Raw genomic sequence first — 27,431 nt, forward strand, 5'->3', positions numbered from 1 at the left:
GAGGTCCACAGACTGATCTACTTTAGAGGAGCAGCTTGGCTTAGTGGAAAGAGCAGAGGACATGGGTTCTAATCCCGGCTCCATCACTCGTCTGCTGTGTGACCTTAGGCAAGTCACTTGACTTCTCTGGGCCTCAGTTACCTCATCTGTAAAATGGGGATTAAAAGTGTGAGCCTCACGTCGGGCAACCTGAATACCCTGTATCTGCCCCAGCGCTTAGAACAATGCTTGCCACATAGCGTTTAACAAATATCATTATTATTATTATTATTCCTCTGATCTCCCAGCTACCAAAAGCAATTTGGGTGTGGCAATCCCCACCCCAAATCATTAAAAATGGCCAGAGTAAAGGAATAGTTGCATTACTTGGACCGTAAGCTTTGTATTATCGAGGTCGTTATTTAAACTACAGCCATCAGTGGTCCTAATGATTCCTCTGCCAGCTTCCTGTTGTTGTATAGTATTATTATTGTTATTATTATTGTATTGTACTCTCCCAAGGGGCTTAGTACAGTGCTCTGCACACAGTGCTCAATAAGTACGATTGACCGATTGATTGCCTTCTCATTTTCTACCTATACACGTGAAGAATCTTTCACTATTTTAGCAAAGTGTTTCACATAATCCTATTGCCCCCCCTGATTTGGCATTTGTAACTGATTTTTTTGGACTTTTCCGTTCTCTTCATTGGGTTAGTTTTCCATTTTTTAAAGGATGCTATTTTTCCTAGAGTGGCCTCTTTCACTGGGCCATGCAGGGTTTCTGTTGGGTTGCTTCTGGCTTTACTGTTTCACAGAATAATAATAATAATAATAATTGTAATATTTGTTAAGCGCTTACTATGTGCCAGGCACTGTAGAAAGTGCGGGGGTGGATACAAGCAAATGAGGTTGTACACAGTCCCTGTCCCACATAGGGCTCACAGTCCTAACTCCCATTTTACAGATGAGGGAACTGAGGTATAGAGAAGTGAAATGACTTGCCCAAGGTCACACAGCAGACGAGCACATCTGGACCTCCGGGTTTTTGAGCAACCTCTAGAATCGCTGAACATTGTTGGTTTTTTTGCCCACTTTCTTCAGCAAGAACATGAAATGCAATTGTATTGTGGCTGTCCTACTTATGTTTCAGAATTAAATGCAGTATATTATCATTCCTTGTGGATTCTAGGACTAGTTGTTCCAGAAAATAGAGATTTATCCTATCCCAAAATGTTGTTTTCACTCCTCTCTCTCTGGAGAGTCATCCAGCTAAACTACATGAGGATAATTGCATTTTTCATTCTACCTGTCCTCTTTCCTAACCTCCCCAATCTTGTTTAACATTTCTTGTTCACTTTCCTCCGCTTAGTTGATCTGATGTACTACATTTACGAGGTGTCAGGTTCATTAGTTATTAAACCCTTACTAGAAGCCAAGCACTGAGCTACACGCTGAGGTCCAGGTAAGATGATTAGATTGGACACACGGGACTCAGTCTAAGAGGGAGGGAGAACGGTAATTTAAATCCCCATTTTACAAGTGAGGAAACTGAGGCCCAGAGAAGCAGTATGATGTAGTGGATAGAGCACGGGCCTGGTAGTTAGAAGATCAAGGGTTCTAATCCTGTCTCCGCCACTTGTCTGCTGTGTGATCATGGGCAAGTCACTTCACTTCTTCGGGTCTCAGTTACATCGTCTGGAAAATGGGGATTGAGACTGCGAGCCCCACGTGGGACAGGGACTGCGTCTAACCCGATTTGCTTGTATCCACCCCAGTGCTAACTACAGTGCCTGGCACATAGTAAGTGCTTAATAAATACCAGAATTATTATTGTTGATTATCATTAAGTGACTTACCCAAAATAACAAAGCCGCCAAGCATTTGAGTTGCTATTAGAGCCCAGGACACCTGATTCCCAGGCGCGGCTTCTTTTTAAACATTTCTTTATGGTAGTTATTAAGCACTTATTATGTGCCAGGCACTGTACTAAGTGCCGGGGTAGATACGAGATAATCTGGTTGGACACAGTCCCTGTCCCACCTGTTATTAATCGTGCTTATTGAGCGCTTACTTACACCTAGGGCCCACGGTCTTAATCTCTCCACTAGGCCATTCCACTCCTTGCCTACGCAAAGGACAATGGAAAATGGCAGAGAAACGATCCGAAATCAGGTCAAACAGTTTTGTTTTCTTTGCTCTTTGGGGGTAATTTTGTATTTAGGAATCGGTCTCATCGATGGCGATGGAAAAGGGAAAATCAAAAGCAGATTAGCTGTCGGGCCCCGCTCTGAGGGCCAGAGGACAGAAGGACCAGAAGGCCAAGCCCCCACTCCTCTGCTGAGAGATTGTTTGTTGCTTCACCCCGGGAGGATTTCCTCAGTATATTTACAGAGGGAGATGGGACCGGAGTGGAAGAGAGAAGTCTGGAAGTGAGAAGCAGCACGGACCAGGGGAAAGAGCCCAAACCTGAGAGTCAGAAGGATCTGGATTCTGATCCCGGCTCCTCCACTTGTCTGCTGGGTTACCTTCTCTGTGCCTCAGTTGCCTCATTTGCAAAATGGGGATTAAATCCTACTTCCTCCTGCCTAGACCATGAGTTCCATGTTGGGATAGGGAATGTGTCCAACCTGATCATCTTGTTTCTACCCCAATGTTTAAAACAGTGCTTGGCACACAGAACTTCACAGATACCGTTAGAAAAATGGCAGGGGCTTGCATTATGCAGACCCTTTTCTCTCAAACCCAGATTCTCCTTTTTGGTTTTGTTTTTTTTGAAGTTATATTTGTTAAGCGCTTACTACGTGCCAGGCAATGTGCTAAATGCTGGGGAAGAGACAAGCTCATCAGGTTGGACACAGTCCATGTCCCGCTTGGGATTCACAGTCTTCATCCCCATTTTCCAGAGGAGGTAACTCAGGCCCAGAGAAGTGAAGTGACTTACCCAAGGTACTTAGCAGAAAAGCGGTGGAGTCGGGATTAGAACCCAGGTCCTCCTGACTCCCAGGACCCTGCTCTTTCCACTAGGCCACAACACCTCTTCTTTACTTCCAGGGTCAGTGATGATGATGATACTTATTAAGCGCGTACTGTGTGCCAAGCACTGTTCTAAGCTCAGGGGTAGATCCAAGCTAATCGGGTTGGACACGGTTCCAGTCCCACATGGGGCTCACAGTCTTAATCCCCATTTGACAGATAGAGTACCTGAGGCCCAGAGAAGTGAAGTGACTTGGCCGAGGTCACACGGCAGATGAGCGGCAGAGCAAGGATTAGAACTCAGGTCCTTCTAACGCCCAGGCTCAGGTTCTAGCCACTAGGCCACACTGCTCCTCAGTTCACATTTCTGTAAGCTTGTGGTGGGCAGGGAACATACCTATCCTTTCTGCAATACTGTACTCTTCCAAGCGCTTAGTACAGTGCTCTGCACACAATAAGGACTCAAAAAATACGATTGATTTTGATTACAGGTATGGAGAACACCACCTTAACCTGTCAGCTTTAAAAGAAGTCAACACTGAGGTAACGCCCTAAATCCTGGGTGGCGGAAGATGATCCATTATTTCAATCATTCATTCAGTCGTATTTAGTGAGCGCTCACTGTGTGCAGAGCACTGTACTAAGCACTTGGGAGTGTACACTACAACAATAAACAGATGTATTAATAATAATGATAATGTTGGTATTTGTTAAGCGCTTACTATGTGCAGAGCACTGTTCTAAGCGCTGGGGGAGATACAGGGGAATCAGGTCGTCCCACGTGAGGCTCACAGTTAATCCCCATTTTACAGATGAGGTCACTGAGGCACCGAGAAGCTAAGTCACTTGCCCACAGTCACACAGCTGCCAAGTGGCAGAGCCGGGATTCGAACCCATGCCCTCTGACTCCCTAGCCCGGGCTCTTTCCACTGAGCCACACTGCTTCCCAGCTCACAGCGAGCTTACACTCTAGAGCTGGGGCCTGGGGCGGTGATAACTATCCTGAAAGAAAGAATCTCAGGAGATGTGCCGGGGAACAAGTTTCAATCCTGGCTCCTCCACTTGCCCACTGTGCGTATGACCTTGGGCAAGTCGCTTATCTTCTTGTGTCCTAATTTTCTCATCTTTGAAATGGGAATTCAATTTATGCTCCCCGGCTACTTAGCAAGCTCCATGTGGGACAGGGACTGTGTCTAACTTGATCAGATTGTATTCCGTTCCGTACTTGGCACATAGTGATAATAATTGTGGTATATGTAATGTGTGTACTCTGTGCAAAACACTGTAAAAATAATAATGGTATTTGTTAAGCGCTTACTGTGTGCATAGCACTGTTCTAAGCGCTGGGGTAGATACAGGGTTATGAGGTTGTCCCAGATAGGGCTCACAGTCTTGATCCCCATTTTACAGATGAGGTCACTGAGGCCCAGAGAAGTGAAATGACTCGCCCAAAGTCACACAGCCGACAAGTAGCGGAGCCGGGATTAGAACCCACGACCTCTGACTCCCCAGCCCGGGCTCTTTCCACTAAGCCACGCTGCTTCTCTACTCAGCACCAGGGTAGATACAAGAGAATCAGATCCCCCTTTAGGCTCACAGTCTGAGAAGGAGAGAGAATAGATTTTGAATCCCCATTTGGCAGATGAGAGAACTGAGGTTCAGAGAAGTCTAGTGACTTGCCCGAGATCACACAACGGGTCGGTAGCGGAGCCAGGATTAGAACCCAGGTCCTCCGACTCCCAGGCCTGTGCTGTTTCCACTAGGCCACACCGCTAGCACTTAATAGATAACACAACTGTTATTAGTGTCTCATGAAAGGAATCGGGTCCAGCTCTATTGTCCAGACTCTATGAAAAGCTGTTCTTTCCCAGTCTATTTTAATTTTTTTTTGTTTTCATTCATTCATTCAATAGTATTTACTGAGCGCTTACTATGTGCAGAGCACTGTACTAAGCGCTTGGAATGAGCAAATCGGTAACAGATAGAGACCGTCCCTGCCCTTTGACGGGTTTACGTGTTTGTTAAGAAGCTCCGCGCAACATCCTCACTTGACCCTGATGTTCCCCAGCTCCACTGACTATCGTTCAGTCATTCATTCCATTGTATTTATTGAGCGCTTATATTGTGTTTTGCATTTCTTCAAGCAAGGGCCCCTTTGCCTTTAAGGTCCTTTCCTCCTCTAGACTGTAATCTCATTGTGGGCTTTTCATTATATGGATTATTTCTTCATAATAATATTAAATAATAATAATACATAATTCATAGTAACATCTTTCTCCCCCTCTAGTCTGTAAGCTGTAAATTGGCTGTGGGCCTTATATATTATGAATTTTTTACTCATAGTTATGTCTGTCTCCCTCTCTAGACTGTAAACTGGTTGTGGGCTTTTCATTATGTATTATACCTTTTTTAGTCACAGTAACGCCTTTCTTCCCCTCTAGACTATAAGATCGTTGTGGGTTTTACAGTCTAGATTATGAATTATTTATTCATAGTAACGTCTTTCTCCCCCTCTAGACCATAAACTGGTAGTGGGCTTTTCATTATATATGATAAATGATTTATTCATAGTAACCTCTTTCTTCCCCTCTAGACTGTAAGCTCGTTATGGGCAGGGAATGTGTCTGCTCATTCTGTTGTATTGTGCTCTCCCAAGTGCTTAGAACAATGCTCTGCACACAGTGAGTACCCAATAATTATCACTGAATGATTGATTGGGCAGGGAATGTGTTTACCAAATCTGTTATCTTGTACTCTCCCAAGCGCTTAGTACAAAGCAGCGTGGCTCAGTGGAAAGAGCCTGGGCTTGGGAGTCAGAGGTCGTGGGTTCTAATCCCGGCTCCGCCGCTGGCCAGCTGTGTGACTTTGGGCAAGTCGCTTGACTTCTCTGGGCCTCAGTTACCTCATCTGTAAAATGGGGATTAAAACCGTGAGCCCCACGTGGGACAACCCGATCACCTCGTATCCCCCAGCGCTTAGAACAGTGCTTTGCACATAGTAAGCACTTAACAAATGCCACCATTTATTTATTTATTTTACGAAGGTGCTCAAAAAATGCGACTGATTGACCCAAATGGGGCTATGACGGGTAGGCAGCATAGTCTAAAGGAAAGAGTTTGGGCGTGAAAGTCAGAGGATCTGGGTTCTACTCCTGCTCCTCCCCTTCCTGCCATGTGTGACCTTGGACAAGTCACTAAACTTCCCTGTGCCTTAGTTACCTCCTCTGAAAAATGAGGACAAAATACACGTTCTCCTTCCCTGTTAAACTGAAAGCCCCATGTGGGACAGGGACTGTGATTGGTCTGCTTATATGGTATCTACCCCAGTGCTCAGTACAGTGCTTGGCTCATAGTAAACGTTAACAAATACCATAGCTATTCATTTGTATTGTTCTCTGTAGAGAGTTTTAGATCTGAGACATTCCCGTTAACACCTTTTATGCCTTCTGAGCACACATTTCTTTATTTCTTTATTAAATATTAATGTATTTTCCCCCTCTAGACTGTAAGCTCGTTATGGGCAGGGAATGTGTCCTTTTATTGTTAGATTGTATACTCCCAAGTGCTTAGTACAGTGCTTTGCACACAGTAAGCACTCAATAAACCTGTCCCAGTCCCACAGCACTGAGGGGCATATCTGTAATTTTATTTATTTTGTACTGATGTCTGTCTCCCCGCCTCTAGACTGTAAGTTCATTGTGGGCAGGGAATGTCACTGTTTATTGTTGTGTTGTACTTTCCCGATAGTGCTCTGTCACTCAATTGTGAGTCTGCACAATAAATATGATTGAATGAATGAAATACAACTGAATGAATGAATGAAATACAATTGAATGAATGAATGAACTTCGAAGCAAAACCTTCCAGTTGCTTATCTCCACTTTTTGGTTAAGTGCTGACTATGTGCTGAGCACTGCAGATAGCAGTTAACAGGTTGGACACAGCCCATATCCCACATAGGGTTCACAGTTTTAATCCCCATTTTCCAGATGAGGAAACTAAGGCCCAGAGAGTGAAGCGACTTGCCTAAGCACACACAGCAGGCGAGTGGCCAAGCCAGGATTGGAACCCAGGTCCTCTGACTCCCCAGTCTGTGCTTTATCCATCAGGCCACGTAGCTTCCCATCTAACTGAGATGCAGTGATATCTCCATAATAATAATAATAATGAGGATATCTGTTAAGCGCTTACGAGGCGCCAAGCACTGTGCTAAGGGCCGGGGTGGATACAAGCGAATCAGGTTGGACACGGTCCCTGTCCCACATGGGGCTCACAGTCTCAATCCCCAATTTACACATGAGGGAAGCGAGGCCCTGAGAAGTGAAGTGACTTGCCCGAGGTCACACAGCTGACGGGGATTAGAACCCGTGACCTTCTGACTCCCAGGGCCCTGCTCTATCCACTACGCCGTGCTGCCGCTCCGTCTAACTGAGATGCTCTAAAGTTTATCGTGGGCAGGGAAGGTGTCTCCCAACTCTGTAGCGCCGTACTCTCCCCAGCACTTAGTACAGTGCTTTGCAGGCAGGGAGCACTCAATAAACGCCCCCGGTGATGATGCGGAATATAAAGCCATTCTCCAGCCCCGATCCCGTGCCCGCTCTGCAGATGGCCTGGGCAAAAACGCTCTGGCAAGAGAGGGACCCGACGCGTTTACCCGATCTTTTCCCTTCAGTGTCGAAGAGGAATAGCCAAACCTCCACTTCTTCCAAGTGACCTCATAGTTATTGATTGAGAGGAAATTCCAAGTTCTTATTTTTTTTTGGAAATGAGATGCTTCAGCCTGGATGATTCACTTTGATACCATTTTCATCCCGCTTTTCATCGCCTTCTCTCCCCGCCAGCCAACCCACCGCTCCAGACGCCGCTCCGAGCCTCGGGAAAATCGGACAGGACGGGAACGCGACCTCCCCTTCCTTTGCCTGCAGATGACCTTGAGCGTCCGAGACGGATGTGAGAGCCCCTCTCTCGTCCCGACGCGAAAACAACCGTCTAAACATAACAGATGACATCAGCTCGGGCTTTTCAATTCCTGGATGGCAGCGGAGCGCTGATGCGACCTCCATCCTGGATTTTATAAACCCCAACGAGAGGGAGAGGCTGGCAGGGCTGCCGGATTTCGGAAACGGATGACAGCGGGGCATGGGGGCACAGAGCTCGTAAACTCGTCGGCTGACTCAGCCCGCCACTCTGGATTCTCCGGCTCCTCTTTCCTTCGGGGGAGACCGCCGGGACTGAAAGTCGAGCCTCCCGCCTGGAAGCGAGCCGGGCCCGAGGAGACATGAACGGCGTCTTGCTGCTGACCACGTTCCTGGTACCCGTGCATCTGGGGGTAGGCCGGAGGGCCAACTATGCCGTGGACTGCCCCGAGAACTGCAGCCGCAAAGAGTGCACGGGCCCCCAGCGTTGTAAGAAGACGGTCCTCGACGACTGTGGGTGCTGTAGGATCTGTGCGGCCGGGCCGGGGGAGACCTGCTATCGCACCGTCTCGGGCCTGGACGGGGCCAAGTGTGGGCCGGGACTGAGGTGTCACTTCCACGAGGAGGAGGACGACTTCGGAGACGAGTTCGGCACCTGCAGAGGTAAAACCGAATCCCCCGGCCCGCTCCCCTGCTCGACGAGCTCAGCACCGGGGGGCTGGGGGTGCCGGCGGGGCCGGCCGGGGGGGAGAAACCATCACGAGAATCACGGTACTCGTTGAGCGCTTACTAGGGGCCAAGCTCTGGTCTAAGCGCCGGGGTAGATACAAGTTGGTCGGGTCGGTCGGAGTCCCCGTCCCGCTTGGGGCTCGCGCTCTTAATCCTGGGATTTTACAGACGAGGTAACTGAGGCACAGAGGAGTGAAGTGAGTTGCTCAAGGTCACACTGCAGACAACGGGTGGAGCTGGGATTAGAATCTGGGACTTTCTGACGCCCGGGCTTTATCCCCTACACCGGGCTGGTGGGATTATAAATAATAATGATAATGATAATAAAAATTCAAGTAAGGGGACAGGCCCCTAATGTGAAGAGCTCAGAAAACGAGAAAAATGCCAGGATGGTTTTGAGGGAGGTGGTATTTTCAGTCGCTTTTGGGGGAAAATTCGTTCCAGAGGGGAGCCTTCTCTACGGAAACTATTCTACTCCTACTTAGATTGTGAGCCCCATGCAACACCAGGTTATCTTACTCTAATGCTTACTACAGTCCTTGACACGTAGTAAGCGCTTAATAGATACCACGGTTATTATTCAGTCAATGCTTGGCACACAGTAAGCCCTTAAGAAATAGCGTAGTTATTCAATCGATCGATCAGTCGGTAGTATTTTATTGAGCACTTATTATAATTATAATAATAATAATGTTGGTATTTGTTAAGCGCTTACTATGTGCAGAGCACTGTTCTAAGCACTGGGGTAGGTCCAGGGTCATCAGATTGTCCCACATGAGGCTCACAGTCTTAATTCACATTTTACAGATGAAGTAACTGAGGCACAGAGAAGTGAAGTGACTTGCCCGCGGTCACACAGCTGCCAAGTGGCAGAGCCGGGATTCGAACCCACGACCTCTGACTCCCAAGCCCGGGCTCTTTCCACTGAGCCACGCTGCTTCTGTGACGAGCACTGTACTGAGCGCTTGGGAGAGTGCAATACAGCAGAACTGACAGACACAATCCCAGCCCAGAACGAGCTTATGGACTTTCGCTCAATCGTCAATCAATCCATGGTATTTATTGAGCACCTGCTGAGAACAGAGCTGGGGAGAGTAGAATTGGTAGACACAATCCTTGCCCTCAAGGAGTTTTCAATCCAGCGGCGGAGATGGATATTAAATATATTACAGACGGGGGAAGCGGCAGTGCGTAAGGGATGCAGAAGGGATGGTGAGGAGAGTGGGAAAACGAGAGGTAGGTGGGCTTTGGAGGGAGGAGAGCAGTCGATACATCAAATAATATGTGGCACTCGAGAGAGGCGACTTTAAAAGACAAAACCAAGGCACGTATAGTTGGGTCTGAATTACAGAGATTCTCCAAGTGAGAGCAGAAATGCAAAAAGGAAAAATAAGGAGTTGAACAGTGCACAGAGGTCTGTGTACCATCTCTGTCCCTGAAAATGACTTCTAAAAAAGTCAAGGTGGCTCTCAGCTGCTTACAATTGACTATAAACTTCAGTTCTTTGCACCCTTTATTCACCCCTCCCTCAGTCCCGCAGAACTTACGATCATTTCTGTCGTTTATTTATTTCGATTAATGTCCTTCTCTCCTCTAGACTGTGAGCTGTCGTGAACAGGGAACGTGTCTATCGACTCTGTTACGTTGTACTCTGCCAGGCACTTAATACAGCGCTCTGCACACAGTAATCGCTCAATGAATATGATTGATCGTTTGAAATGGGAAAATAAAGCTCGAGGACTCCAAACTTCTGGGAATCGAATTTAGGGCCAAAAACTGCCTTAGGGCCAGAGTGAGGATGAAAGTATTGCTCGCCGAAACCAAAAACGCCACCCTAACACTTCTGTATGAATTATTACTATTCCTATTACCCTCCCTGATTTGAACGACAGAGCCCTGCTTTGACAGTTTTATCGACGATCAGTGGCGTTTACTGAGCACTTACTTTATGCAGAGCACTGTGCTAAAAGCTCGATTTGAGAAGGTTTTATTTTTAATGACAGGTCGTAAAAATATCATCCACTGTATTCCTAAATCACGTCCAGACTTTTATATAGTCATGGAGCAGAATGGCACTTTTTTTTCCTCATCAGAGACACCTGTTCATCCCTAAGCCTTTTAACTAACATCCCCGCTCGGTTTAATCGGAATCTGGAAATTAACCATCTTCCGCCTCACTATGGACCAGTCGCTAAGAAGAGGAACATTTATACCGAGGGGGAAGAAGGGAGGGAAGCATTCCGTGCCCCATAGGATCGATGTAGCCGTGACTTTCTGAGAAGCGAAGATACGTGGGACACCGAGATGACATTTTCTCTGGGGAAAGCCAGATGCAATTACATTTCTATCATTTTAAATTCCTCTGGAGAATTCCCCGTTTTCAGTAAACATCTGAGGTCTTGGCAGTTCAACAGAGCCAAGACTTTTTCTGAGGAAATTAGGCAGGAAGCGGTTAACACGGTTGTACTTATCCTATAGTAAGTATAGGCTGGAAATTGCTTGTTTTTCCTCCTGGCGCGAGAGACTCCTTCAATTGTAGGTTCACGTGCTGGTGGAGAGGCACAAGTGAGATGCCAAATGGCTCAGAGAGCCAGCACCTCCCTCTGCAGCTGCAATAGCTTTTAGCGGGGCTGGTTCTTTACAGATTTTCCCAAGTTTTTCCAGCCTTCGGGCGCTTTCTTTCCTCCTGGTTTCCAGGACCAAGTGGTAGCTTTAACCTCCGTAAGCGCAGGGACACCGCAGATTGAAAGCCGATCCGCACCAACCTGGAACTTCGGTTTCCAGTAATAGGTAACCGAATCCCACGTTATGTGTGGGGCCTGTTTTCCCGGCTCTCATTCATTCATCCATTCAATCGCATTTATTAGACACTTACTGTGTGCAGAGAACTGCACTAAACATTTGGGAGAGTACAGTACAACAAGATATAGACACTTCCCTGCCCACAACGAGCTTCCAGTCTGCTTGGCTCTCCTTTCGCTCCCCTTTTTAGCTAAAGCTAATGATTCCTCAGGCCCGGAGATTGAAACAGCGTGGCTTAATGGATAGAGCATGGGCCTGGGAGTCAGAAGGACCTGGATTCTAATCCCGGCTCCACCACTTGTCTGCTGTGCGGCCTTGGGCTAGTCACTTCACTTCTCTGGGCCTCAGTTACCTCATCTGGAAACTGGGGATGAAGACCGCGAGCCCTTCATGGGACAGGGACCGTGTTCAACCCAGTTGCCTTGTGTCTACCCCAGTGCTTAGTACAGTGCCTGAAACATAGTAAGTTCTTAACAAATACCACAGTTATTGTTGTTATCGTTTACAGGGACTATATTTGTCGTACTCAAAAATCAGCTCAATTACGCTCCAGTGGATTGAAATTCTTATTCTTCCACCTATTTGTGAATGGTTAAAGGTGCCAGTTTTCATTGCTGTTAATTTTTTTTTTTACTAGCATTTGTTAAGCGCTTACTATGTGCCAGGCACTCTATTTAGCTCTAGGGCACATACAAGTTAGCAGGTTGGACACATTCCATACCCAACATGGGGCTCGCCATTTTGATCCCCATTTTATAGTTGAGTAACTGAGGCCCAGAGAAGTGAGTGACTTGCCCAAGGTCGCATAGCAGAAAAGTGACAAAATTGGGATTAGAACCCGGGTCCTCAGAATCCCAGGCCCAAACTCCTTCCGCTAGAGCGCACTGCTTCTCATTTGCCTTTGTTTCTCATTACTTTTGTATTTGAGGTTCAAAGATATTGAAAATCATTTTGGTTCATTGTTCTGTACAGAGAATAGAGAAAAAGATCCAATTTGCTCACGCCATCTTTCAGTTTAGAAATGTGGAGGAAGAGAGAATTCACCTAGAGTGACACACAAACTATTATTTTTAATAATAAAAATATTATTTTTAATTTACGCTAATCTTAAACTCGACCTCTAGACTATAAACTCACTGTGGGCAGGGAATATATCTGCCAATTCCGTTATATCGTACTCTCCCCAGCGCTTAGCACAACGCTCTACACACAGTAAGCGCTCGATAAATATGATCGCTCAAATTATTTGACAATTGTGTCTAGGATTGTGTGAGCTACAAATTGTAACTCATGGTAAATCCCAAATCAATTACAAAATGTTGCCAATTTAAAACTCGTCCTAGCATACTGGAATAAAGAGGTTTCCTTTGTCAGGCTGTCAACCACTAGGCCTTCATTCATTCAATAGTATTTCATTCAATAGTATTTATTGAGCGCTTACTATGCGCAGAGCACTGTACTAAGCGCTTGGAATGGACAAATCGGCAACAGATAGAGACAGTCCCTGCCCTTTGACGGGCTTACAGTCTGATCGGGGGAGACGGGCAGACAAGAACAATAATAACAATAATAACAATAGGCCTTCGTGGGATTACATTGTTGGGAACATTTTTTCAGGCATGTAAATGTCCCCCCAAAAGGAGAAAAGGATCAAGGTTTTGTTTTTGTGAAGCTGGGTTGTGTTTCTGTCTTTTCTGTTTAGTTGATGAAATAGGCCCAGCCTCAGGGTCCAGGTGTATGCTTGATATCTGGATAAATACATCAGGATTCAATTTTTCATCTTTTCTACTTAAGGGGATCTACATGTCACACTGGCCTTCTTTGGCTCATGAATAACAATACCGGGATAACGACAATTAGGGAATTTATTGCAAGCTTGCCGTGGTCTAAGTGCTGGGGTAGATTCGAGATAAACAGATTGGAAATAGATTAGGACCTCTGTGTAGGAGGGAGGATGGGTATTATATCCCCATTTGAGAGATGAGGCGATTGAGGCCCAGAGGAGGTAAGTGACTTGTCCAAGGTCATACAGAAGGCAAAAATGGCACTAGCAGTCAAGTCACTCTATCGTCTCTTACCTCGCCGATCTCCAACCCAGCCCCGAGGCTTCACTCCACAAATGTCAACCTACTTACTGTGCGTCGATCTCGTCTATCTTGGTGCTGACCCCTTGCCTTCCTCCTCTCCCTCTGGCGTGGAACTTTCTCTCGCTTCATATCAGACAGACCATCACCCTTTTTACCTACAGAAGCAGGGTGGCTTAGTGGAAAGAACCCGGGCTTGGGAGTCAGAGGTCATGGGTTCTAATCCCGGCTCCGTCACTTGTCAGATGTGTGACTTTGGACATGTCACTTTACTTCTCCGGGCCTCAGCTTCCTCATCTGTAAAATGGGGATTAAGACTGTGAGGCCCACGTGGGACAAACTGATCACCTTGTTTCTACCTCAGCTCTTAGAACAGTGCTTGGCACATAGTATGCACTTAACAAATACCTTCATTATTATTATCGTTATTATTAACTTCAAATCTCTTCCAAAATCCCATCTCCTCCGAAAACTCCTTCCCCGACTAAGCTCTCGTTTCCCAACTCGTTGTCCCTTGGATTCACACCCTTTAAGCTCTTGATATTCACCCTCACCCTCACACTTATAAATTTATCCTTATACCTTACCAATTTCCCTATCTGTATTCATTAAGCGCTTATTACCTTACTGAGTGCTGGGGTAGATACAAGATAACTGGGTTAGACACAGACCCCATCCCTCATAGGGCTCACAGTGTTAATCCCCATTTTCCAGATGAGGGAATGGAGGCCCAGAGAAGCGAAGTGACTTGCCCAAGGTCATACGGCAGATAAACAGCAGAGCCAGGGTCTGCTGACTCCCAGGCCCATGCTTTGTCCATTAGGCCAAGCTGTTCTAGACCATGATCCGGGATCATATATCTATCAACCCTTATTTCACTCCCTCAGAGCGCTTATTATGCCATAGGTGCTCAATAAATACCACTGAATGATCGACTGCCTCCCGATGAATGATTTTCGACGAAGCGGTGTGGCTTAGTTGAAAGAGCCCGGGCTTGGGAGTCAGAGGTCGTGGCTTCTAATCCCCGGCTCCGCCACCTATCAGCTCTGTGACTTTGGGCAAATCACTTCACTTCTCTGGGCTTCAGTTACTTCGTTTGTAAAATGGGGATTAAGACGGTGGGCCACAGGTGGGACAACCCGGTGACCCGATACAAATCTCTACCCCAGAGCTTAGAACAGTGCTTGGCACATAGTAAGCGCTTAGCAAATGCCATCGTTATTATTATTAGTCTGAAATTCATTCGATTGCGAGCAAAATGGCTACGAGTGGAAAATGATGAGGGGTGGCCCGGTGTAGACACAGTTCCTTCATTGGTTGACGTAGGGATTTGGGCAAAGAGCCTAGATGGCTCCTTGTCAGGTTTGGTAGCCGGGGCTTAAGCCTCCCCCCTTCAACCTTCTCCCCTCCGCCATCGCTTTTCTGCCCTGGCTGGGCACGCGAGGCTGCCTTAATATTGGGGATCCCCCACCCCAAAACGCACACCTCTCTCCCAAGGGCCTTCTGACACCTTCTCTCTCTTCCCACAGGCATTGATCAGTCATATGTATTGAATGCTTACTGCGTGCAGAGCACTGTACTCAGCATTTGGGACAGTAAGAGAAGCAGCGTGGCTCAGTGGAAAGAGCCCGGGCTTTGGAGTCAGAGGTCATGGGTTCGAATCCCGGCTGTGTGACTGTGGGCAAGTCACTTCACTTCTCTGTGCCTCGGTTCCCTCATCTGTAAAATGAGGATTAAGACTGTGAGCCCCACGTGGGACAACCTGATTCCCCCGTGTCTACCCCAGCGCTTAGAACAGTGCTCGGCACATAGTAAGCGCTTAACAATTACCAACATTATTATTATTATTATTACAATATAACCGTAAACGGACACATTCCCTGTTCACAAAGCACTTGGGGTCTAGAGGGAGAGGTAGACGTGAATAGAAATAAATAAATAGCAGATATGGACATAAGTGGTGTGGGGCTGGGACGGGGGATGAATGAAGGGAGCAAGTCAGGGCGACGGAGAAGGGAGTGGGAAAAGAGGAAAGGAGGGCTTAGTCAGGGAGGGCTTCTTGGAGGAGATGGGCCTTCAGTAAGGCTTTGAAGGGGTCGGGGGAGGAAATGTTTGTCGGATTTGAGGACGGAGGGCGTTCCGGGCCAGAGGCAGGATGTGGGCGAGGAGTCGGCGGCGACATATACAAGAAGGAGGCAAAGTGAGACGAATAGCGTTAGAGGAGCCCATTCTCGAACGCATTATTGGGAATCCCTAATATCAAGAGAAGGATTAATAATAATGGTGTTTGTCAAGCGCTTACTATGTGCGGAGCACTGTTCTAAGCGCTGGGGGAGATACAGGGTAATCAGGTTGCCCACGAGAGGCTCACAGTTAATCCCCATTTTACAGATGAGGGAACGGAGGCACAGAGAAGATAAGTGACTTGCCCATAGTCCCACAGCTGACGCGTGGCAGAGGCGGGATTCGAACCCATGACCTCTGACTCCCAAGCCCGGGCTCTTTCCACTGATCCACGCTGCTTCTCAAGAGAAGGATTAATGATAATAATGATGATGGTATTTGTTAGGCACTTACTAGGTACACAGCACTGATCTAAGTGCTGAGAGGGATACAAGGTGATTAGGTTGTCCCACGTGGGGCTCACTGTCTTAATCCCCATTTTACAGATGAGGTAACTGAGGCCCAGACTTGCCCAAAGTCACTCAGCTGACAAGTGGCGGAGCCGGGATTAAAACCCATGACCTCTGACTCCCAAACCGGTGCTCTTTCCACTGAGCCGCGCTGTTAATCCCTCTAGGCTGTAAGCTCCTTGTGGGCAGGGTACTTGTTGTAATAAAAATGTTGGTATTTGTTAAGCACTTACTATGTGCAGAGCACTGTTCTAAGCGCTGGGGTAGACACAGGGTCATCAGGTTGGCCCACGTGGGGCTCACAGTCTTAATCCCCATTTTCCAGATGAGGTAACTGAGGCACAGAGAAGTAGTGACTTGCCCACAGTCACACAGCTGACAAGTGGCAGAGCTGGGATTCGAACTCATGACCTCTGACTCCCAAGCCCGTGCTCTTTCTACTGAGCCACGCTGCGCCACGCTGCTTGCATGCCATCGTTTTCGTCTGTCCGTCTCCCCCGATCAGACCGTAAGCCCGTCGGACGGCAGGGACCGTCTCTATCTGTTGCCGACTTGTTCATTCCAAGCGCTTAGTACAGTGCTCTGCACATAGTGAGCGCTCAGTAAATACTATTGAATGAACGAATACCATCCCTGTTGTACTGTCCTCTCCCAAGCGCTTAGTACAGTGCTCTGCGTACATTCAGTGCTCAATAAATCCCATTGATTGATTGATTGATTGATTGACGGCGACTTCCTCCTTGTCTTGCAGAGTGTCCTTTCGGTAGCTACGGAATGGAATGCAGAGAAATCTGCAAGTGCAAGTCTGGTCTCTGTGACAAGGTGACGGGCAAGTGTTTCACATTCTTTGAGGAAACTTCCAAAAGGAGGAAACCCCCTTCTCAAACCGGTAAGACCCCGATTCAGGACCTCAGTTCTCTCTTAGCCGTTTTTAATGACTGTGGTATTTGTTAAGCGCTTACTAGGTGCCAGGCACTGTACTAAGCGTTGGGGTGGAGATGAGCCGATCGGATTGGACACAGTCCCCGTCCCACGTGGGGCTCAGAATTCATTCATTCATTCAATAGTATTTATTAAGCGCTTACTATGGGCAGAGCCCTGTACTAAGCGCTTGGAAAGTACAGTTTGGCAAAATCTCAATCCCCATTTTACAGATGAGGGAACTGAGGCACAGAGAATAATAATAATTATATTTGTTAAGCGCTTACTATGTTCCAGGCACCTCACTCAGTACTCGGGTGGAGACAGGCAAATCGGGGTGGACACAGTCCCTGTCCCACTTGGGGCTCACAGTCTCCACCCCCATTTTCCAGATGAGGGAACCGAGGCCCAGAGAAGTGAAGTGACTTGTCTAAAGTCACACAACAGACAAGTAGTGGTGCTGGGATTAGAACCCGTGGCCTTCTGACTGCCAGGTCCAGTCTCTATCCACCACGCCATGCTGTTTGTCCACGTGCCCTGGGAGATTAATGCTTTAACAGTGAGGCAGTGGTATCTGAGTGCTCACTGTGGGTGGAACACTGTACTGAGCGCTTGGGAGAGACCGATAGAACAAGTAGACACCATCCCTGCCCTTGAGGGGCTTAAAATCTAGCGGGATCCTCCTGGATGAGGGGGAAAAGTGTCAAGCGGGAAGAGCTTGAGGGATCAGAGGGATCTGGGCTCTAATCCCGGATGGGCAACTTGACTGCTGTGTCACCTGGGCCTCAGTTACCTCATCTGTAAAATGGGGGTTAACATCGTGAACCCCTTAAGGGCAATGGAATGTGTTCAACCCGATAATCTCATATCTACCCCAGTGTGTATTACAGTGCCTGGCATATAGGAAGTGCTCCACATATACCCTATTAAAAAATAAAAGCCTGACACCTTTCTGGGAAGAATGCCAGTGTGGATTAAAGTTGGTCAAGGGAAGGCGGTAGGAAGGGATTTCTTAGAGAAGCAGCGTGGCTCAGTGGAAGGAGTCCAGGCTTGGGAGTCAGAGGTCATGGGTTCTGATCCCGGCTCTGCCGCTTGCCAGCTGTGTGACTTTGGGCAAGTCACTTAACTTCTCTGTGCCTCAGTTCCCTCATCTGTAAAATGGGGATGAAGACCGTGAGCCTCACGTGGGACAACCTCATTCCCCTGTATCTCCCCCAGCGCTTAGAACAGTGCTCTGCACATAGTAAGCGCTTAACAAATACCACCATTGTTATTTGGGCACAGCACAAATCAATCGATCAATGGTATTTGTCGAGCACTAGATGATGACAATGGTGTTTATGTCAAGTGCTTACTATGCGCTAAGCACTTGGGTAGATATAAGCTAATTAGGTTGTCCCACATGGGGCTCAGAGTCTTAATCCCCGTTCTGCAGAGGAGGTGACTGAGGCCCAGAGAAGTGAAGTGACTTGCCCAAAGTCACACAGCTGATAAGTGGCGGAGCCGGGATTAGAACCCAGGTCCTCTGATTCCCAAGCTCGGCTCTTTCCACCAAGCCACTCTGCATCTCTAGACACACTAGATACTCGACGAATAGACTAAGCTCATTGTGGGCAGGGAAAGTGTCAATTTATTGATACATTGAATGCTCCCAAATGCTTAGTACAGTGCTCTGCCCATAGGAAACGCTCAATAAATACGACTGGCCGACAGACTGCTTGGGAGTCTTCAGTACAACAAAGCTGGTAGACGTGTTCTCTGCCCACAAGGAACTCACAGTTTAGAGGGACTGTAAGGTGCTAATCGATCGGTTGTATTTTTTGAGCACTTACTTTGCACAGAGCACTGTGCTGAACACTTGGAAGAGTACAGTGTAGCAATAAAACAGAGTTTGTGGATACATTCCTTGCCCACAACAAGCTTTCGGTCTAGCAACAAATAACCTTCTGGGTGTAGGTGATCTTGAGGCGGTACATATGAGAAGCAACGTGGTTCGAGCCCGGACTTGGGAGTCAGAGGTCAAGGGTTCGAATTCCGGCTCTGCCACTTGGCAGCCGTGTGACTGTGGGCAAGTCACCTAACTTCTCTGGGCCTCAGTGACTAATTTGTAAAATGGGGATTAAGACTGTGCGCCTCACGTGGGACAACCCGATTACCCTGCATCTACCCCAGGGCCTAGAACAGTGCTCTGCACATAGTAAGCGCTTAACAAATACCAACATTACATATGCCATCGGTGGGTAGAGTGGAGGGTGGGCAAGGTTTGCGGAGGGCAAGAAGCAGGGTAGAGGAAGGTCGTTTCCCTTTACAACTCTCTCGGGGGTTCATGGGTAGATTTGCAGGCACCCTAAGGAGGAGTCTTGAAGTCTCTTCCTGTCCAAGAAGGACAAATGGTGGATGAGCCATTTTGTAAAAAATGGTATTTGTTAACTGCTTACTGTGTGCCAGTCACTGTGCTAAGTGCTGGGGGGAGATACACCACTGGCAGATTGGATACAGTCCCTGTCCCGCATGGGGCTCACGGTCTTAATCCTCAGTTTACAGATGAGGAAACTGAGGCACGGAAAAGTTAAGCGGCTTGCCTAAGGTACCACCGCTGACAAGAAGTGGAGCTGGGATTGGAACCCTGGTCGTTCTGACTCCCAGGCCCATGCCCTCTCCACTAGGCCTGCTTGTTTCATTTGAACCTAGTGTGGCTGGCAGAGTGGAAAACATTTCTAGGCTTCCCTAGAAGTCAGTCAGGATATTTGCATCGGAAGAAGCCCAAGTCGCGCTTCGGACACGGGGCTGCCGTGGCTTAGTGGAAAGAGCCCGGGCTTGGGAGTCAGAGGTCATGGGTTCTAATCCCGGCTCCGCCACTTGTCGGCTGTGTGACTTTGGGCAAGTCGCTTGACTTCTCTGGGCCTCAGTTACCTCATCTGTAAAATGGGGCTGAAGACTGTGAGCTTCACGTAGGACAACCTGATTACCCTGTATCTACCCCAGCGCTTAGAACAGTGCTCTGCACATAGTAAGCGCTTAACAAATGCCAACGTTATTTTTATGATTACAAGTTAAATCAGCTGCCTCCCCCAGTTCGGTAGGACATCAATCTCACCCCGTTTGCCCCAAACCCAGCATAATGATGTCATGCATGACATTTTTAGCAAGGGATTTTTCTGCCACGATATGGTCCCCATCGTCCCCGGGGCCACCCGCCGACCAAGTGCCCTGGGCAGCCCAGCTTTACGAGCCCGACCCACCTCTTGGCCATAGATCACTTCTGTCCTGCCACCAACTTTCTGAACGGTAGCATCTGCGGCCGTCTCAGCAGCCTTGAGTTTGCCATCTTTTGGAGGTCCTGGGTGGCCGCCATCTTTAGGAGGTCTTGTGAGGCCGCCATCTTTAGGAGGCTCTGGCTAACCATTATCTTTAGGAGGTCTCCTAAGGCCGTCATCTTTGGGACGCCCTGTGTAGCCGCCATCCTTCATCCATTCATTCAATAGTATTTATTGAGCGCTTACTATGTGCAGAGCACTGTACTGAGCGCTTGGAATGTACAGATCGGTAACAGATAGAGACAGTCCCCGCCCTTTGAAGGGCTCACGGTCTAATCGGGGGAGACGGACAGACGAGAACAATGGCAATAAATAGAATCGAGGGGATGAACGTCTCATTAAAACAATAGCAGATAAATAGAATTAAGGCGATGTACATCTCATTAACAAAATAAATAGGGTGATGAAAAGATATACTGTCGAGCAGACGAGTACGGTGCCGAGGGGAGGGGAAGGGAGAGGGGGAGGAGCGGAGGGAAATGGGGGGAAAAGAGGGTTGAGCCGCGGAGAGGCGAAGGGGGGGCGGTAGAGGGAGTAGAGGGAGAAGGGGAGCTCGGTCTGGGAAGGCGTCTCGGAGGAGGTGAGTTTGAAGTAGGGTTTTGAAGAGGGGAAGAGAATCAGTTTGGCGGAGGTGAGGAGGGAGGGGGGAGGGCATGGCCCAGGGGTCCACTGTGGGATAGGCGAGAAGGAGGAACATCTTTGAGAGGAACATTCATTCAGTCAGTCAATTGTATTTATTGAGCATTTACTGTGGGCATAGTACTGTATTAAGCTCTTGGAAGAGTTCAATATAACAATAGACACATTCCCTGCCCACAATGGCCTTACAGTCTATCTTCATCACCCCCACCATAGGACACCCTGAGGGGTTGGCTTATCACTCTTACTGTCTGCGGTCACTTCTGTGGGTTTTACTGTGTTGGTGGGGATAGGAACCCAAATAGATGCCCCCCAGGCCCTAGTTGGAGAAATCACCTTGGGAGTTGAGCATCCTTAACCCTTTAGCGATGGACTTGAAACCCTTACCAGCCAAAGACCACCAACTCTCATCTCCCCTGGAGTGATTACTTTGCTAAGGGTACTGGAAGAGAACTCAACCCAATCTGTATGAGCCCTAGGCCACTTCTTACTGATAATTTCATTCTTTTAGTCTGTATTGGAGTTGAAAAAACCCCCCAAATACTTAAAATTTCAGGGGGATAAGGTCTTAAAAAAGGGATGTTCATTTCCACTTTCTTGGTTTAGGCTGCCCTTATTATTTTCAGAGATTAAATTGATCTAGTTTGCCATGGACCATTCAACTGTGGATGGTAAACTCATTCATTCGCGCAGTCGTATTTATCGAGCACTCATTTTGTGCAGAGCGCTGCAATAAACACTTGGGAGGGTACAATATAACAATAAACAGACCCATCCCCTGCCCGCGACGAGTTTATAGTTTCTAGACTCCTCCGATAGCGGATCAAGTTGATGTTCCATATTGTGCAGTCTCCCGTATCTGACGGTAACGGTGAAGCGATGTGTGATATTCACCTTTCTCTCTGGTCGACTCGTGTAGCAAATCTAAATTCCTCATGATGCTGGGAAAGGTATCAGCTTCATTCTCAGACGAGATGGACCACGATTGCTTTCCTTTGGCAACGTCCTGTTCCGTCTGCCTTCTTGGGTTGCGTCAGCTAACGTCCTCTTGGAGAAACACACTTTGGGAGAGGAGACCGGGCCGACGTGAAGGAGGATTTTCCTCAACTGTGGTCAGAACCCAGTAGTCATCTTTCCGGAGGTTTCGATCACATTTTATTGAACGCTTACCATTTACAGGGCCCTGTACTAAGCGCCTGGGAGAGGACCGTATAACACAGATGGTAGACACATTCTCTGCTCACAAGGAGCTTGCAGACATAATAATCATAATAATAATGTTGATATTTGTTAAGCGCTTACTATGTGCAGAGCACTGTTCTAAGCGCTGGGGTAGATACAGGGTAATCAGCTTGTCCCACATGAGGCTCACAGTCTTAATCCTCATTTTTCAGATGAGGGAACTGAGGCACAGAGAAGTTAAGTGACTTGCCCACAGTCAGACAGCTGACAGGTGGCAGAGCCGGGATTCGAACCCATGAACTCTGACTCCCAAGCCCGGGCTCTTCCATCAGCATCATCATGATTGATATTTATTGAGCTCTTACTATGTGCAATGCACTGTACTAAGCACCCGGGAGAGTACAGTATAACAGAGATAGTAGACACATTCTCTGCTCACAAGGAGCTTACAGCTTACAGATCATCATCCTAATTATGGTATTTGTTAAGCGTCTACTATGGGCCAGGTACTATATTAAGTGGTGGGGTGGATAGAAGCAAATCAGGTTGGGTACAATCGTGGCTTAGTGGAAAGAGCCCGGGCTTGGGAGGCCATGGGTTCTAATCCCAACTCGGCCACTTGTCTGCCGTGTGACCTCGGGGAAGTCATTTAACTTCTCTGTGCCTCAGTTAACTCATCTGTAAAATGGGGATTAGAAGTGTGAGCCCCCCGTGGGACGACCTGATTACCTGTATCTACCCCAGCATTTAGAACAGTGCTTGTCACATAGTAAGTGCTTAACAAATACTGTAATTGCTACAATAGAGTTGGGAGACCAGTCCCCCGCCCATAACAAGCTTGCAGCGTCAAGATGTGTCCTTCTTTAGATTTTCTCAAGGTAGGGACGATGTCATCTATTCTTTTTAATAATGATGGTATTTGTTAAGCGCTTACTATGTGCCGAGCACTTTTCTAAGCGCTGGGGTAGACACAGGTGAAGCAGGATGTCCCACGTGGGGTTCACAGTCTTAATCCCCATTTTACAGATGAGATAACTGAGGCACAGAGAAGTGAAGTGACTTGCCCACAGTCACAGAGCTGACAAGTGGCAGAGCTGGGATTCGAACCCATGACCTCTGACTCCCAAGCCGGGCTCTTTCCAGTGAGCCAGACTGCTTCTCATCTTTGCACTTCGATCTGTACTCTTTTAAGCCGCACTTGCCGTTCACCCAACTCTCAGTCCCACAGCATTTAGGTACATAGCCATAATTGAATTTCTTCTTCTTCTTATTTATAATAGCGATAATAATAATAATAATAATCATGGTATCTGTTAAGTGCTTACTATGTGCCAGGCATTGTTTTAAGTGCTGGGGTGGATACTGATGCACGTTGACCTGTATTGCTGTCTGTCTCCCCTTCTCTAGACTGCAAGCCAGTTGTGGGCAGGGATTGTCTCTAGCTGTTGCCGAATTGTACATTCCAAGCGCTTAGTACAGTGTTCTGCACACAGTAAGCGCTCAATAAATATGATTGAATGAATGAATGAATGATCTCTCTTAATTGCTGTATTCTACTTTCCAAACTGCTTTTTTCACAGAAAAGGGTTAAACCAGTGGTGCTCGTTGAGGGCAGAGAATGACACTGTTTATTGTTGTATTGTACTTTCCCAAGTGCTTCATACAGTGCTCTGCACAAAGTAAGTGCTCAATAAATACTAATGAATGAGTGAATACCAGTAAAATAGGATGGACACAGTCCCTATCCCACGCGGGGCTCAAAATCTTGATTCCCATTTTACAAATGAGGGAACCGAGGTACACAGTAGTTAAGTGACTCGCCCAGAGTCACACAGCAGACACCTGATGGAGCCGGGATTAGAGCCCAGATCCTTCCGACTATGTCTGTCCCCCCCCTTAGACCGTAAGCTCCTTGTGGGCAGGAAAGTATCGAATTTTCCCAAGCACTTAGTACGGCGCTTTGCAACACAGTAAACGCTCGAAGAATGCCACGGATTGCAAGCCTATCAAACTAAGTCTACAATCATATTATCAGAGGGCATGTCCTAAGCTCTCCTCTCAGGATCGCAGCTGGAGAGTTTCCAGTCCCCTACCAGTCACGACTATGGGAGGGAGAGTCAAGCAGAGGCCTGTTCATTCCACTCCCAACTTGGCCAGTGGCTAGCGAGTGGCAGGCCATGGGCTACAAGTCAAAACTCACCCGCGCTGGGCAGCGGTGGCCCGGGAGAGAGTCGAGGACGGAGATTCGGAAGGAGGCGATGGTCAACCACTTCCGGATTTGACCAAGAAAACTGCATCCACTACCTGAACGATCGCAGATGAAGGTGGGGCATTCTTGGAGAGATTCATTCGTTCATTCAGTAGTATTTATTGAGCGCTTACTATGTGCAGAGCACTGTACTAAACGTTTGGAATGTACAAATCGGTAACAGATAGAGACAGTCCCCGCCCTTTGACGGGCTTACGGTCTAATCGGGGGAGAGAGAAAGAGAGATGCGTCCATGGCGTCGCTATGGGTCTGAGATGACTCGATAACATAAAATAAGACAAGATGCCCTAATCTTGCTGAAATCCAACACCCCCAGATAACATCCTGATTAAGAGAAGGTGCATGGCCTAGGAGAGGATCCAGTTCGAATTCTGGCTCCACCACATGCCTGCTGTGTGATATTGGACAAATCACTGAGCTTCTCTGGGCCTCTGTTTCCTCATTTGTAAAAAATAGAGATTAAGTAATTGTTCTTCCACTTTCTTAGATTGGGAGCCCCATGTTGGATGGGGATTGAATCTGAACTGATTGGACTTTACCCTGGTGCTTGGCTAATAAGCTCTTAATAAATGCTTATTCATTCAGTAGTATTTATTGAGCACTTAGTACGTGCAGAGCACTGTACTAAGTGCTTGGAATGTACAGTTCGGCAACAGATAGAGACAATCCCTGCCCAATTATTATTATTGTTATTGTAGACTGGTATAGAGATGTTTTGGGAGAATAATCTGAGAATCATTTCCACCCCATTCAGATAGAAAAACTGCACTAGCAGAATCTTTCACAGAAATGGAAATAAAAGGGAAGCCATGTGGCCTGTTGGGTAGACCACAGGTCTGGGAGTCAGAAGGACCAGGGGTTTTAATCCCGGCTCAGACACGTGTCTGCTGTGTGACGTTGGGCAAGTCACTACTCTGTGCCTCAGTTCCTTCATCTGTAAATTGGGGATTAAGAATGTGAGCCCCAGGTGGGACAGGGACCGTGTCCAACCTGACAACCTTGTATCTACTCCAGTGCTTAGTAGAGTCCCCGACAAATAGTAAGCACTTAAACATCATTGAAAAAAATAGAAATGCATGTACGTAGGCCTAGACAATAATGCCCGATTTATGTTTTTAAACTTTCAGAGCACGACATGGCGTCCGGCGACGGGAATCCCGTCAAAGAGAAGCACGCGCGCGAGAAAGTCGCTCGTCCTCCCGGCCTGAAATGGCTAAATCCACGCTGACATCGGCTTGCTTCTGGGATTTCTGAAAGTGCTTGACGCAGGTGCTCACCGAGAGATCCAAGTAGATGTTTAGCATAGGAAATGTAATATCTGGAGATCAATTGGGATTCCGTGCAGCTTCAGAAAAAAAAAGGTCATCCAACTTTCAGAAATACCCCGTAAATCTCCCGGACGGAACACTTTTAGATGATTTGTTCTGGTGATGATTTGAACGCAAATTCTATTTGATAGTTATTTGAACACCGAGGCTTTTCTAGTTGCTTTAAAGTTATGGAAAAAACTAAGGAGGACAAAGGAAAATCCAGAAACGTTCAAGGGCTGACTTGCCAGGCATAGGGAGGGTCTCCCCTGAAAAAGCTGTCACCCCTAGTCGGCCCTTGCGGCTGCCGCAGAGGAGACAGAAGTCCTCCAAGTCCCTGGGCCGAGGGGTTGCTATTTGCACCATCCTGCCTCGTGACCTCGGTGCCCTAGTTCTTCCTTGGGGTCAATGCAATAGGAGCCAGATGTGATCTTCCACATTGGGAAATGCAAAAAAACCAACAACCAACCACCAAAAAACACGAAACCAAGTAGAACCACTTGTGGTTTGATTGGGGGAGGTGATAAGGGGGTCAAGAGTATTGTTAATACAAAGTTATTGCTCAGAAACTATTAACAGCAGAGAGTGGGTCAAGAAAGGTCTCTGTTTCCACCTTACAGGCGGCGATAAAAACCCGTGCGGCCGACTTGAGGGGACGGAGGGAAATATTTATATATTTTTATAAACTACACATTCCTAGGATCCTCTCCGTCCACTCCTATTATCGTTTCTTTTCGAGTAGGCGCGTCCAGATCTGGGGCGAGCGCACGAAGCGTGGTTCTGGTGAGGCAGGGGTGGCTTTTTGGCTTGACTGTAATAATAATAGTAATAATAATAATATTCGCATTCTGACAATAATAAACAAAAGGGTTCAGCCGGGGGATGATTTGGGAAGGTCTAAAACGCGCGAGGGAAACTTGCATTTTTTTTTTCAGAGGACAAATAGACTTTGCAACTCTAAAATGGCCAACCGATTTGGTGAAGTTGTGAAATAAAGGGAAATCTTAAACCGGCAACTGATGTGCCTGCTACTAGACTCTGGAATTCCTACGGTTGTTTTATCAAAATTGGGCACGTCCCCCAAAATGCCAACACCAATAGGACCATTGTTATAGATGTTGTTGAGTGACCTATAAAGAAATACTTTATTTGAATTTAAGGACTTATTTAAGAATCATTTCTGTATTTACCTACATTTTATTCTCTAAATTTGCACCAGCAGGGTGGATGACAAGGTGGGATCTTTGAATGTAAGAATGTAAGATTTCATAAGCTGCTTTTTTTTTTTTTAAAGACAGTACACGTTTATGATGGTTCAATAAAAATCAAGTACAATTGCTTTGTTCGTTCTTGAGTTTGAGTTGCCAGGCAAGGTTACCCTCTCAGAACTAAAGGATATTTCTTCGGCTATTCCTTCTCACGCGGCTCTCCCATCGACGGGAGCGTCTACGAAAACAATATTGAGAAGTATCGTGGCCTGGTGGATAGAACACGGACCCGCGAGTCAGAAGGATCTGGATTCTGATTCCGGCTCCACCGCGTGTCTGCTGTGTGACCTTGGGCAAGTCACTTCACTTCTCCGGGCCTCAGTTCCCTCCTCTGGAAAATAGGGATTAAGACTGGAAGCCCTAGGTGGGATAGGGACTGTGTCCAACCTGAGGATACTCCAGCGCAAAGTA

At 47.3% G+C, this 27,431-nt stretch overlaps 1 protein-coding gene across 1 annotated transcript; it reads left to right on the forward strand.

Annotated features, from left to right (window-relative positions):
- The first annotated feature begins 7,730 nt into the window (after positions 1-7,730).
- Positions 7,731-27,076, forward strand: ESM1 (endothelial cell specific molecule 1). Its single transcript, XM_029067533.2, has 3 exons — positions 7,731-8,532; positions 16,869-17,006; positions 25,573-27,076. Exons 1-3 carry the CDS (start codon positions 8,232-8,234, stop codon positions 25,671-25,673), a joined length of 540 nt encoding a protein of 179 aa, XP_028923366.1. The 5' UTR covers positions 7,731-8,231; the 3' UTR covers positions 25,674-27,076.
- The last annotated feature ends 355 nt before the right edge of the window (positions 27,077-27,431 follow it).

This window comes from Ornithorhynchus anatinus, chromosome 1 (genome assembly GCF_004115215.2).
Source record: "Ornithorhynchus anatinus isolate Pmale09 chromosome 1, mOrnAna1.pri.v4, whole genome shotgun sequence".
NCBI classification, from domain to species: Eukaryota; Metazoa; Chordata; class Mammalia; order Monotremata; family Ornithorhynchidae; genus Ornithorhynchus; species Ornithorhynchus anatinus.

What these genes read in the sequence shown, in the direction of transcription:
- ESM1 (XM_029067533.2), top strand. Translation starts at nt 8,232, where the DNA reads ATGAACGGCGTCTTGCTGCTGACCACGTTCCTGGTACCCGTGCATCTG. An exon ending in CGAGTTCGGCACCTGCAGAG is followed by an intron (nt 8,533 to 16,868) that starts GTAAAACCGAAT and finishes CTTGTCTTGCAG; the next exon opens with AGTGTCCTTTCGGTAGCTAC. An exon ending in GAAACCCCCTTCTCAAACCG is followed by an intron (nt 17,007 to 25,572) that starts GTAAGACCCCGA and finishes TTAAACTTTCAG; the next exon opens with AGCACGACATGGCGTCCGGC.